Raw genomic sequence first — 13,579 nt, forward strand, 5'->3', positions numbered from 1 at the left:
TGAGTCGTTCTAAGCTCCGTTGAAATGTCATTTTTACACCATTAATGCTGCTGCCTGTTCCTCTGTCAACAGTGTTTTTTTTTTTGTACTTTTCCTCACGGGAACAGGGTACTGATCGAAGTGGATTTTCAACCTTTTTTCCCCCACACTTCCTGTTTTGTTAAATAAAAATCAAATACAGTATCATGTTACGTGTATAACAACGCGTGTTTTGACATTAAATTTCAATTGATAACAGATGCCTGCTCCATATTTGCATGGCCCGTGCCCTGGCTCTTGTTCTATGCTGTCTAACTTAGAAGCACGTTCAAACTAGCCCCAATAAAAACACTCCTTAGTAGAGATTCTGGCGCTTTGTAAACGTGCGCACAATTGTTGCTTCACTGTTCACATAACAGCCATACCTTACTTTTGCCCGCCCGCAGCGATTCAGTTCGGCTTCGTCACCCTGTTCGTGGCCGCGTTCCCGCTGGCGCCGCTGTTCGCGCTCCTCAACAACATAGTGGAGATCCGCCTGGACGCCTACAAGTACACGTCGCAGATGCGCAGGCCCCTCGCTGAGAGGGTGCCGAATATTGGTGAGCCCAAATCAGGAGACCGTGTTCTAAGTTGTGCGTTTTATCATTGAAGTCGTGACCAATTAAAATGTCAGCCATGTCTGCCTTATTTTCATCAGAAGTTCGTTTCTTTTTTGTTGAGTCGCCTTTTCAGAAACTGCATGCCTTAGCGTGACACTGTCATATGTTATGAAAATATGTTTGTCTGCTGTTGCTGTCGGTATTAGGGCTACTGAAAGTGCACGTGTGACAATACTGAACATCTAGATACCATATATTTTACGCAAAAATTGCATAAGTACAAGGTCCAGCTACGTCATGCTGAGAGGCAGAGTTAGTCTTTGTGGCGCTTGCTTTTAAACCTAGCTGACCAAAAACAGCGGCTGTCCTTAGAATCCTGCACTTCCAATTAGTCTATATCGCTGCATTTTTGCTGCGTTTCATCCTTGTTTGTCGTATTCGCAGGTGCTTGGCAGGTGATTCTCAAGGGCGTCTCCGTTTTCGCTGTCATCTGCAATGTAAGTCCCTGTTGTGGAATTTCAGAGAACAAATTTGGCCATTATTACCTAAACTAATTCAAATGATGATTTGAACAGCCCCGAGGACACACATTGAACAATGTAGCCACGACGCAAACGCAGAGCATTCCCTTCGTGTGCAAGATGACAGCGGTTCGAATTCCGTTGCTGAGCATTTCACCAGGAAAAAAAATGAAGCCCACGTGTCGATAGAATTGAATAATCAGGCCTGGGGTGCAGCCTGATTCCCCTGACCGTAGCCTACCACGTACTTCCTCACCAGAACAGGATTAGACAAGCCTGATGTAGAACTTTTCCACCGCTTTCTATACGAATACAGTAATAAAACCTCGGCCCTCAGTCCCCTGTGGCTGCAGACAAACTAAGGCGGCGGTCAGAACTGTGACGCATCATAGGGTGCTCCGAATCTCTGGCTCCGTTCAGGTCACCATTGGAAACTAAACCTGCAACATTTAACGCTAGAACTTTATCCAGTGAGGCTAGTCTAACAGTGTTGTTCGAAGAACTAGCGGTGATTAAAAAGGACGTCAGAAGACAGTGCCAAAGGGTTGGCACGTACGATGCTATTTTGATTTAGCGGACCTACGGGCATTAGCTATGGAGTTCCTAACCAATGAGCATATAGCTTGCAACACAGAACATTTTTACAGCATTAACTAGAGGGTGGTAGTTATCACAATTAAGACTAATAAAAGGTAAAAAAAAGGTTACACGCCTGCGCAGCTACACCCAGTAATGATGACCACATAGTCGTAAGCCTCTACGAAGACGTAGAATCGGCAATTATTTAAGTAAAAACACGATTTACTGCACTGAAGAATGATTTCAATGCTAAAGTAGTCAAAACAGTCTTGAAACCCTGCAGTTGGTGACTGCGGCACAGGTTCTAGGACAAGCGGGAGGAATATTTAGTAGAATTTCAAGTACTAAACAGTTTACGGATCATGAACACCTTCGGCAATTGGGAGAACCATAGCGGACATGTGATAGGCCGAATAGCGAGACTTGTATAATCGACCTCGTCGTCCTGTCCACCCCTCTTGCGTCCGTTTTATGTTGCGCTTTATTGTTACCAAAGCGTGCATCAACTAGCCCGGACAAAAGTTCCGGTTTGGTTTACGGGGGTTTAACGTCCCAAGGCGACGCAGGCTATGAGAGACACCGCAGTAAAGGGCTCCGGAGATTTGCAATACCCGGGGTTCTTTAACATGCACTGCCATCGCTCAGTACATGGACTTCTAGCATTTCATCTCCAGCGAAATACAACCGCCGCGGCCGGGATCGAACCCATGTCTTTCGGGTCATAAGCCGAACACCATAACCACTGAGCCACCGCGGTGGCTGTATACCTGCTTGTTCTAATTGGGTACTTACATGAAATAGTCTCTACACTGTGAGATCACTCTGCCATCTAGCAGTATGTGGATATCTTCGGCAAGGTGCGGTGTAGTGACTAAAGTATATTAACGTCTCGAATCAGCTTAGACTTGAGGCGGGAACGGAAGAAGCCTATCAACTAGTTAGTGGTAAGAGAGAAAGTAGAGAAATTTAGAATCTCCCCGGAAAACAGATATTTCTCTTGAACCGAGGGTGACGATGGTAGTTTTCAAGATATGAACAGAAGTAGGCGCTAAGATAGTTCGACAGGGTACCGGCAAGCTCTGTCAAGAGACGAAAGATCTGATTAAAAAGAGCCAAATCACGAAAGCCTTTAACTCAGCATATACAGAATAAAACTTGTTAGATATGAAATTCCTTCGATAAGCGAATGATATCCGTATTAAGGAAGCAAAGTATGGAGAAACTCCAGCATGGTGTAGAGAAGGAGGCAGTACAAAAGCGGTCAAGTAGGAACTAGGCATAGGATAAAATGAGATGTATGCGCAAATATACATGCCGGGAATTGTCATTACTGATTTCAGACTGATCTCATCAAGCCCGAAGTAATCAGGACGATAATGAGAGAAATAGTAGTGTAGACCAATTAGACATTCGGTGGTAGCGGTGGAGAAAGGAAAGAAAGCTGTAGGAGCAATGAAAAGGTGGAAGTCAGTTGCTGAGGATCAGCTAACAGCAGATTTGTTGAAGCTCACAAAATAAGGCCCGAACAATGCTCATAAATTACGAAAGTTTTTCATTGGGTTCATCTACTGAGTAATCCGTCCTACCTTATCCATTCATTACTTTGTTTACTGAGCCCAAGGCTTGGTTGAGTAAATTTCAATACTTAGTTTCTTTTTTTGTGTGTGAGTGGGTGCTGAGCCCTAGGACAGGCGATCGAGTACGGCGGCGGAGGCCGCATTTACATTGAGGCACTATGCAACAACACCCTGGTGTTCTGCTATGCCTTTGCACGTTAAAAGACCATAGGTAGTGCAAAATATGTGAAGCTCTTGACTACGGTGCGTCTCATAGCCTATGTGCACATTCGGTACATTAAATCCTGTGCAGATGAACTTCGTTATAACAAATATGAAGGAGCTGAGCGATTACTTCGTTATATCCTGTGCTGACCGAGCTTTCAAAAGGAATCATTCCTTCGTTATGTCTATTATTTCATTATAAATGGTTTCGTGATAACGAGGTTTGACTGCATATCATACTATACTAATATTGTTTAGGTAATCCGAGGTCATAGGTTTGATCCCGGCCGCAGCTCGCGTATATCTGTGCAGGGGAAACATAAAAGCGCCGCGCCCTGTACCATGGCACTGAACGTGTAGGAGCCCCAGGCGGTCTAAATTAATACCGAGCCCTCCATAGCACCATGTCCCTTCAAGACGTTTGAAGCTCATATTTTACAATGTATTTAATTGCTATAATCATTTATTCATTCCGCGCAAGATAGGAGAGTGGTGTTTAACCTTCGCAGGCGTTCCTGATTGCGTACACGAGTGACTTCATCCCTCGGATGCTGTACCGCATGGTACACAGCCGTGAGCACAGCCTCCGCGGGTTCGTCAACTTCACTTTGTCCTCCTTCGACACGAGCGACTACGATGACGAGACTCGTCCGGACAACGCCACGCTGGACGGCATCATCGTTCGCGAATGCAGGTCGGGTTCAACGTAAACGTGAACGCATGCATAAAGCCCTCAAGAGCTGACTCTTTTGCTGTGTAAAATGCTGTTCGCTAGTAAAACTGCCTCAGAGCCGGGCTATATGTGACAATTTTTTCGACGAAGTTCACGCGGTAGAAAACGCCGTGGCTATGAGTGCTCCGACCGCTGTTTGCTGGGTCTTGCTTAATGCAGCCAAGAAGCGGTGAGCACTGCCGCGTATCCCTCGACCGCAGAGCAAAGGCGTTCAAAAAGTGTCAAACACCGCTGATAGAGGCCGATCGAAGGACGCTGTTTCTTTAAAAATTTTGGAATGTGTTGATTTTGACACGTTTACAATAAGTGTAGCGCGCTTGCAAACGTCTCTACAAGCATTTGCGTACTCGAAAGTCTGAAAACGCTACACTCTGTATGGGAGTAAAGAAGCAGTAAGCTGTCCTCTAGCACACATCATTTTAAAAACGGGAGTGCTCTAGAGGACGCCTTACTCCTTTCTTACTCTTTTCCATTTAGAGTGAATAGTTATGCCGCGGTTGCAGCGATGCGTTTACCTTCCACATCTCTTGCCTAGGGGCGTAAGCGCGGCCATTTCCAAGCGAAATTAGGTGTTTTCTCTCAAAGAAACTACATTTTTTGCTGGATGAAACATTCAATTCTACGATAATCATGTCGCTCATGGCGGCTGGTGCAAGCAATGAAATCAAAAGAAACGCGAGGTTACCGAGCTCGTATTGGCTCGCGTCAGCCACAGCTTTCGTGCTGATCCGACGTAGTGCGTTAGTATCTTGCCGGACGAGATGGGCCGCGGCAGACTATTTTCCGACGTTCATCGTCAAGTGAGCGCCATCGAGCGAATTCGCCGAATTTCCGCCATAAAATCACTCTGTGTAGCTCTCCCTTCGACTACTTGGAGTAATCACCCCTTTAACCGTCTTCTACTTTACAAGAAATCTTACATTTTTTTCTGCGAAATGACAAAGCTATTAGCATATTTTGTTTCTTGAGCTCCGTCCTAACAACTCATTAAGGCTTCGAACAAACACGGGCGTCAACACGTCCGCTATGTCACTAAAACGTGAAATCGATCTCTTTTCTTCTGCTTATGGGCATGCTCTGTGTCCTTGTAAAACTACCCGCATGTTAATACACATGTAAGAAAGCACTCTGAACTGAACATATTGCTTACTTTTGCAAGTATTGCTGATGTAATCCCTTGTGTAATTCGTTAGGACTGATGCTTGGGCGAGTTGGCATGCCATGTTCAAGAAGAACAGCGCGAAAAGACAAGGACCACAGGATGATACACAAAGACAAGCGCTGTGTAATCCCTTCTGTGCTAGAAGCATAGCTTGTATCACGTTTTAGGGAACTTTGTTAAAGCTGTCTCGTTCAAAGAGTACGAGTCTATCTATGAACCGTAGGTGCTGGCGTACTTCGAATGCAGACAAGAATAAAAAGCCAATCCAGGAATTTCTTAAGTATGCTTCGTAAAAAGAGACGTATTTTTTCTGCTGACCATGCAGGCTAACGCATCTTTGATGCCGCAGGTATCTCGACTACCGGGAGCCTCCTGGCTCGGACAAAGAATACCAGCTGACTCTGACCTACTGGCACATATTCGCTGCCAGGCTGTTTTTTGTCGTCGTTTTCGAGGTAAGTGAGCACCTTGCTTGCTAGCGACTTTCCTAGTCGTCAGAATAAAGATTGCAGCATATCCAGTAGGCTCAAGTAGAACGAAATATGAAATGCATTTGATCGCAGTTTGTCACAAACTATCATTTTTACTCCTTATCACTTACTAGCATAACCGGCGGCGATAACTTTAAAACTGCTGTTCCAAGTTTTATTTTATAACTTCTCGCGACATTTGGCGTATTTTAGGGCTTTAACTGCGTTCCTTATTCACTGCATTTTTATTCCTATTACCGCTACCACCTGACGCATTCGAGACAATATCTTATTGTATACATCATTTTCTGTTTGCCACGTTTGCTTCGAATGTATGTTCTCGTTGTTTATGCTCGATATTTTGTATCTTTAGTTTAAGTTTGTGTGATTAGCCATTGTTTTCTATCTTTCCCTATCTAATTTACAACTGCACCGTGAAGTATAACAAATAGATAAATACATAAATACTAGATGCTTTAAATGTTATTCCAACTACGGTGTGGAGTGACTAAACCTGTACTGAGTCTGGTTGGGTGCACGATATCTGTTTAGCACCATGCTAATAAGTGAAGATTGTCTACCAAAGAGTGTGTACTAGTGGTAACACGAAGTAATAATTAACTTACAAACAAACCGCGTTTCTTAATTCCTAAGACGAAAAAAAAAGGCGGGGACTATGCGCCTGCAGCACACTGCGCTGGAGGTTGTTGTAAAGCGTAAACCATCATGTACACCCCTGCTCAAAATTCATCCGGCTACTTTTTTTTTCAACCGTGTAGTGCGGCACTTACGTCTCATGTAAAGCACTAAACGGGGGCAGAGTAAAAAACACTATCGTACTCACTATCTATGACTTTTTAGAACTTAAGAGAACCGTAAGGATGAGCTAGCGAAAAGCAAACCATGTGTCACCTCCTCCCCTTGTCGGAGTACTGCTCGTTAACTTTGTCATATGCCCTGTAAATTATGGGCTAGCCCTTCGCACCTGTATTTCGCAGCACGTGGTGTTCTTCATAACGGGGCTCGTGGCCGCCCTGATTCCGGACGTTCCCCGGTCGGTGCAACAGAGGATCAAACGGGAACACATCGTGGAACAAGACGTCATCGCTGGACTGGAGACTGCCGCCCAGCCGACCGCGACACAGCGGACCTCCAGAAGCGGCTCTTCGGCACGCAGCACTTGACAAGGACGGCGCTCGAAAAGTTCGTCACAATCCTCCTCGCGTCAAGGCAATAGATGAGCGAAAGCATTGTGTGTTAAACGAGGCTGCTGCGTAGTTAAAAGATTTGACGAGAGTCGTCATTGGTTGCAACTATCACGCGGAGGAGGTGGCTACTAGCGCTGACGCTTCCTTCACTCTCAATTATTACAAACATTTCTTTAGATAGTCTATAGACGTTTCATAGACATCTGTCTATCAAATCAAATAAAATCAAATCATATTTTATTCTCCAACAAGCACCAGGATGGTCACCTGGGCTAAAGCTGTACGAACAGCTTGACAAAGGCCCAGGAAACCATTACATGACAGCAGCAGACAGAACGAAATAACAATTAATGAACAATACAGAAGTGGTCATCAATAAATAAATAGAGAAGAAATTAGACAGCGTATGCCTGAGAGCAACACAACAGAAATGAGCTAACAGAATGTTTATTAATAATGAATGAATGCCAAAAAAAAAAGAGTGCAGTAAAAACAGAAATTTTCTCATACGACATAAGAATTAATACAGGTTACATTTTCACAAAGTATATTCGCAGTTGTTTTGGACTAAATCCAGCAGTGCCTTTATATTTATTAAGAAAAAATGGCAGATTGTGAGACAAGGATTGCAGCTTGTAATTAGTTCGAAACTGTGGTAAGGACAAAATGTCAGTACAACGAGTGTTAACTGTTGGTGTACGATATTGAAGGGACGCAAGTTGTGTCTATAGACTGTCTATAGGCAAATCCTAGAGAATAGTCTATAGGCAATACAAGTCACATAGAAAGTCTATAGACCATCTATAGATTTATGGTCATACACTTTTAGGACACTTTTGTTATAGGCAGTTTATACACTATGAATACAGAAAAAGAAATATATATATAGAAAAGCAATAGAGTATATATATGAAGTCTATAGACTGTCTATTGACCATTTTTGAAAGGTGCGCTGCCTTCCAAGCACGAACCTCGTCTGAGATGGCATCGTCACTGGCGCCTCTCTGGCGGCTGCGCGGCCTTCGTCGCCCGCACTACCTCGGCGGTGGCGGAGCTCTCAGCGGGTCTCCCTCATTTTTGGCTTTCTGTTTTTGTTGCTTCCCCGTCGCTTCAGAATAACTTCTTTTTTAGTTCGTTAACAATATAGTCCGCTCTCTAGAAGAAGCCATGGTTTGTGTTTGTATGTGTGTGTGTGTGTGTGTGTGCGGGGGGGGGGGACTTCCAGGCACAACCGAATTCTATAGACCACAGTTAAAGGCAACCAGAAAATGACACACTGGTCGTTATCTCGAGGCACCATTATCAGAACATGCCCCAACAGATGTTCGTCGCATGGTTCACAGATTGCCTGCATTCCTTACTCCTAACCACCTTATGGGCCTACCTTGAAGGTACTGCACAGCACCGAAATACGTATAACTTATTACAATGAACGCAACTGTAAAAAAACCAGCAAGATATAGGCTCGTCATTAGTGCTGTTAAGCACAAATCAATATCGTAATATTCGAACAAACGGCACCAATTTTGATGCTGATCATGTTTTTCCGCTAAGCCAATGCGCCCGTATTGGAAGCAGCTATTCGCGGCTTTAAAGCGCACAGCCGCGCATTTCGTAGTACCTCAAAACACGCTTTAGTTGTCACTGCGCGATGTGTGTGACTCTCTGACCCCGCCTTGTACTTGAAGTTCTAATTATAAGCGCTCAGAGGCAGAAACTTCTCTTCTTTTAAACAATTAAAGCTACCTGAGAGTTATTCCCTACACTATGTTTTTGCTATTGCTGGACTCAAACAACAGCGGCAAAAGCAGTCTGGATGTTAGCCGTCTTGTTACAGGGTAGTGTAGCGCACTTTTTCCCCAACTTTCATTAGAAACATCGCAAGTGTCAATGCTTCTATCAGGCAATGGGACGTATTAAGTTTATAACCACACCGCTTTTAAATCGATGGCGTTAAAGAGGTCGTGTCGCAGTAAATACGCTGTCGTTGTCGGCGTCGTTGACCATGGAGGTAAACCCACGAAACATTCCCAGAGAAGCAACCTAGGAGGAAGGTGGGCTACCTAGGTCACGTAATTTTGTGGCCCGATCGCAACCTGCCCACTGGGTTGTGAGCAAACTGCGCAGCGTCGGAAATGGCAGGTAAATTAATTATTGGTCGCGAGAGGAGGTTGCTGGGAAGAGCAACCTGAATCGCACATCTCCCACCGGTGGCAGTACTTGCCATTTCGGACAGTGGCACATAAAACACTGAACCACTGCGCCAGGAGTGTGTGAGGACTCCCGAGGATCTACGACTGTTAAATAGAGAATGACCAATTCTGCATATATGGGCATTGACCCATCCGCTGTCGCATCATACCCTCAAGATGAAGCTGAGGTGTCCCCTCCAATTTTTCAGTGAGACGACTATGCTATCTCGTAAGCAAAAAAAAATAAAATGGCGCGCGAAATTCTTGAAGCCTCGACACGATAGTGAAGTATGGCCCTGACATCTGGGTTTTCTTAGATTCAATTAATTTGTTCATTAAGAAGTTTGAGTTTATTTTCACGGTGAGTTTGTCATGTGTTTTTGGTACGCTAGTGCTAAAACACCCCACTCACCGATTTTACCACTGTCTTTCTGAAAAACCTTAATCACTGTCTGTCTTGCCACTGCCTGTCTGTCTAGCCGTCGGATTATGAGCAAACTGCCCACCGTGGCACGTGGCAGTTGAATTAAGGATTGGTCGCAAGCGATTGCTCGGGAAGAGCAATCTAAGTCTCACAAGATTCACCGGTGTCTGTGCTTTAAGTAGCCACCTACTTAGAGACTGGCGCATCGTTTAATCGCTGCAATACTGCGCCAGCAATGGCTTGAGAACTGCCAGCGCTCTTTGTATGTTTATGTAACGTAGAGAATGATTGATTCCGCATATATGGGCAATCACCCATTAACGCTATGGCATCATGCACTTAAGGCGGAGCTTAAGTCAAATTCCGGCGACCTTTGTCTCAACCATGTTTAAATTGAAAAACGAGCTTCGAACCGGAATCTAAACCAAAGTGAAAACCGAAGTGCTAGCACAACTAATTCGCATTCCGCTAACCGCGCCTAATCATCCGCATTTTTTTTGCATTTTCATTGTTGTTGATGGTAGAAAGGCAGTGCTCGTTATTCCAGTAGACTCCAACTGATTTATTTTTCCTCTGTCTTGTCTCCTGACCCTTTTTTAAGAATAAAAAATTAAGCCCAATTTATCATTTTTCTCTTTGGCAGGTCTTTCGGAATGGAGCAGTTCGGTGTCTACCAGCGACGAATTGACAACTCTCTACGCCGAGCAAAATCAGTCGTCGCCGACCTAGCCCCGAACATATCAGTCTGCGTTGATGACTTTCTCAAATAGCAGGAAGAAAAATCGTTCCACGGAACTTTATAACAAAGGATCATTTACGTGGGCCAAGTATATGAAGGAACTAGCTCTCGCATGTTCTATGTGCACCGGTTGTGATCCCAATTCGTATTCATGTTATATATTTACAGTTTACCCATAGGGGCACGTGCTTACGGCACCATGTATTGATGTGCGCTTACCCTAACTACCCAGATACGGCCTACGGCATCTTATGGTATGTTATACAGCTTTAGCAAATATAAACAGCCTTGAAGCCCGGAATGATGTTGTCTTTGTGGCTTATAACATGGGCTGAGCGACAGGCCTTCTCCCCGATCATGAAGTTATCAGTGCTTAAGCCACTTTCTCATGACTTTTTTTTTTTGTCTAGTGTGCCTTATTTCGCTCTTATGAGCATCTGGTCAAGGGCAGACAAGCTTTTTTGCGGTGCACGGGTAAAGTCGCTTGTTGCTTCTCTAGCATGAAGATGATCAAGCATGTAGCACTGATGTGAAAGCCTTTAACAAAGTGATTGGGAAATATTGCGAAATAAGAATTCTTTGGTGATGGTATATAATCAGCCGTGTCAGCCGCTCTAGCTGAACCCTTACATTGGCAATCACTATGATATAGTCCTGATTGGGTCCCACTATAAAAGCAGTACACGGCGGCAACAGAGTTTTATATCAGCGAACTTTCCGTATCTAATCTGTGGCCCTCCCGGACAACACCAATCCCAGTAACATGCTAAGGCGTTCATAGATGTGTCTCACAGGCTAATCGCCATAACTCCCTGAGTAGTTTGTATGCTCGAGAACAAATGTTTTCCGACGTAGATGAGGTAAAGCTTTGAAGCAGTTTACTCCGCGTATGAGTTTGGTGTTCTTACAAAGGTATCGATAAATTCACAAGGCGTGCTTACACCTTCTGCTGAGCTGCGTATGGTGAAAATAGCGTCTCCTGATTACAACCTCGACGTAATAAATGCCAGGAGACGCATACTAAACTGGCGAAGCACGTTATTATTTCTTCGCTCGCACCTGAGACGTCTTGTATGCCCGTCTGTACGTTGTGCTTGGATTTTTTATGTTCTTCTACCGGACATTAACTTCTGCGTAACGCTGTGAAATAGATTGGTATGCCCTGGGGTCTGTAGTAGCAGGCTAGGCTAACGACCAGGCAGACTTCTCCTGTATTCATTAAAGTTATCCTCCTCTTCCTCCCCTGGGAGGGGGGCGGGGGGGGGGGGGGCGTGCTGCGGTGCAATGCTAATTGCAGGGCACGACCTTCCCTTTAGAAAGAGATCGAAGCTGTTAAATACGCACTTGTTCGCAGAGGTGATTCATGTTTTGCCATGTATAACACTAGCAAGCACACTACATTGTCTGAATGAAAAATATCCGAAGAGCTCTATTACCTAACTGCAATTCTATATACGCTTAACATTAGTAAAGTAATGCTTTGTTCGCGACGTTAAGCATTATTAAAAAAACATTTCAAGCTGACGTGGTGGCTCAGTGGTTATGGTGCTCGGCTGTTGACCCGAAAAACGGGGGTTCGATCCCTACCGCGGTGGTCACGTTTCGATGGAGACAAAATTCTAGGGGCCCGTATACTGTGAGAGATCAGTGCCCGTTTTCGACCAGGTGGTGGAACTATCCGTAGCCCTCCACTACGGCTTCCTTCATAGCCCGAGTCTCTTTAGGGCGTTAAACCCAATAAACCTAAGCCTAAAGAAACACTTCCTTCGTGGCGTTCCGCATTATTAACCACCTTCTCCACGGCCTTCATATCACAACTATCTCTTTTAACGTGCGGGATGAAAATTTATGGCGTAATTACAGTTTGCCGCCCTTCAGCCAACAATAGCACGTCTCGTAGTAGCTGCTGTCCCTGAACCAAACTTGAGAAATTTCATGGTCAGCAAATCCTTTTAAAAAGCCCTGGTTGCGGCTACACGGAAATGTTGCGCCGCTGGCGGGTGGGGTCATTTACCAACTACCTTATAACCTGCACATTTCACCTGCAACCTATTAAAACCTGGGCAGATTGTACAGCCTTAACGCCACAAAATGCAGTGACAGCAACACAGCGCCATTCACGGTATGCCACGTTTTGAATGCCTGCATGTTGAGCGCAGAAAAGAGCATTGTTTCTTGCCTTTTCTGAAATGTACAAACTGCGCACTCTCACTTTCTTTCTTGCCAACTCCCTCTTTTGGCCATAGTGTTTCTTTATGGGCTATCCCACTAAGCTGAATCTCAAGTTATGTGAACTCATAGACCACTGTCATCAACACCTCTTCTCTTTTTTCTATTGTTAAACTTGTTCGATTTTGCATGCATACTTTCTCCTTTAAACTCCTGCGGTTCTTGTGTCCCAGTGCATGTGTTCTTGGAATGAATTTGCTGCTTCTGAAGCACTGAAATGTAAACAGCTGTTCTGCTCATTTGGAGCTTATTTTATGCAAAAATATTGCTATTAGCTGCCAAATGGTAATGTGTTTTGAAGTCGGTCACGAACTTTTTGCGCTTGAAATGTTGAAGTGTGTACTTCTACATCAGTGGTGCGCCACTTTTGTGTTTCAGTCAAAGGATTAAGTGTGCACCTCTATATTAGCGGTTGGATTTACGTGTCTGATATAATAAGGAGAAATTTCGTCATTTCTTTTTCAAATCACGAGCATTTGAAAGAAATAGCGTGGAGTGTTTTCGGTGCAATTTGGTTAATTCGCTAAATTTCACTATTCAAAAATGCTTCAAGCAGTACCTGCACGTAAGGGGAACACTGCACGTATGCTCATGTGTGTTGTGAAGCGTTTCATGATTTTCCTCTAAAATTGTCGGCATGAGCAGTTACAAGCACTGTGATTGTGGTTAGCACGGAGGCTGTGCTCTTGCTGATGTGGTGAACATGTGTCATTACTTCATGCTTTGAGTCTAAAAGCTTGTGTAAAATGCAAGTTTGTCTTGAAAACCTTATACCTTATGAATGTCTCCAGTCAATGGTGCTTCTTCTTTCTGTCGTATCTCTTTTGTACCAGTCTTATTTGTGTGTTAATATTGCGTGTTCACATAATAGCCAACTTCCAGCTCATTGTTTGCCATTCTTTGTGTATGTTCTTTTTTTGCAAATCATACAAATCACACATGTATCGTTATGTACGTCGCTGC

General features: G+C 44.3%; 1 protein-coding gene across 1 annotated transcript in view; it reads left to right on the forward strand.

Annotated features, from left to right (window-relative positions):
* The window catches only part of LOC144103233 (anoctamin-4-like), a 79,875-nt gene extending 69,224 nt beyond the window's left edge, over positions 1–10,651 (forward strand). The window contains exons 22-27 of the mRNA XM_077636010.1: positions 426–578; positions 1,023–1,075; positions 3,969–4,153; positions 5,704–5,809; positions 6,823–7,027; positions 10,292–10,651. Of these exons, the coding sequence (XP_077492136.1) occupies positions 426–578; positions 1,023–1,075; positions 3,969–4,153; positions 5,704–5,809; positions 6,823–7,008 (683 nt within the window). The 3' untranslated portion in view covers positions 7,009–7,027; positions 10,292–10,651. The remainder of the gene's footprint in view (positions 1–425; positions 579–1,022; positions 1,076–3,968; positions 4,154–5,703; positions 5,810–6,822; positions 7,028–10,291) is intronic.
* Positions 10,652–13,579: the final 2,928 nt, after the last annotated feature.

This window comes from Amblyomma americanum, chromosome 9, assembly GCF_052857255.1.
Source record: "Amblyomma americanum isolate KBUSLIRL-KWMA chromosome 9, ASM5285725v1, whole genome shotgun sequence".
Lineage (NCBI taxonomy): Eukaryota > Metazoa > Arthropoda > Arachnida > Ixodida > Ixodidae > Amblyomma > Amblyomma americanum.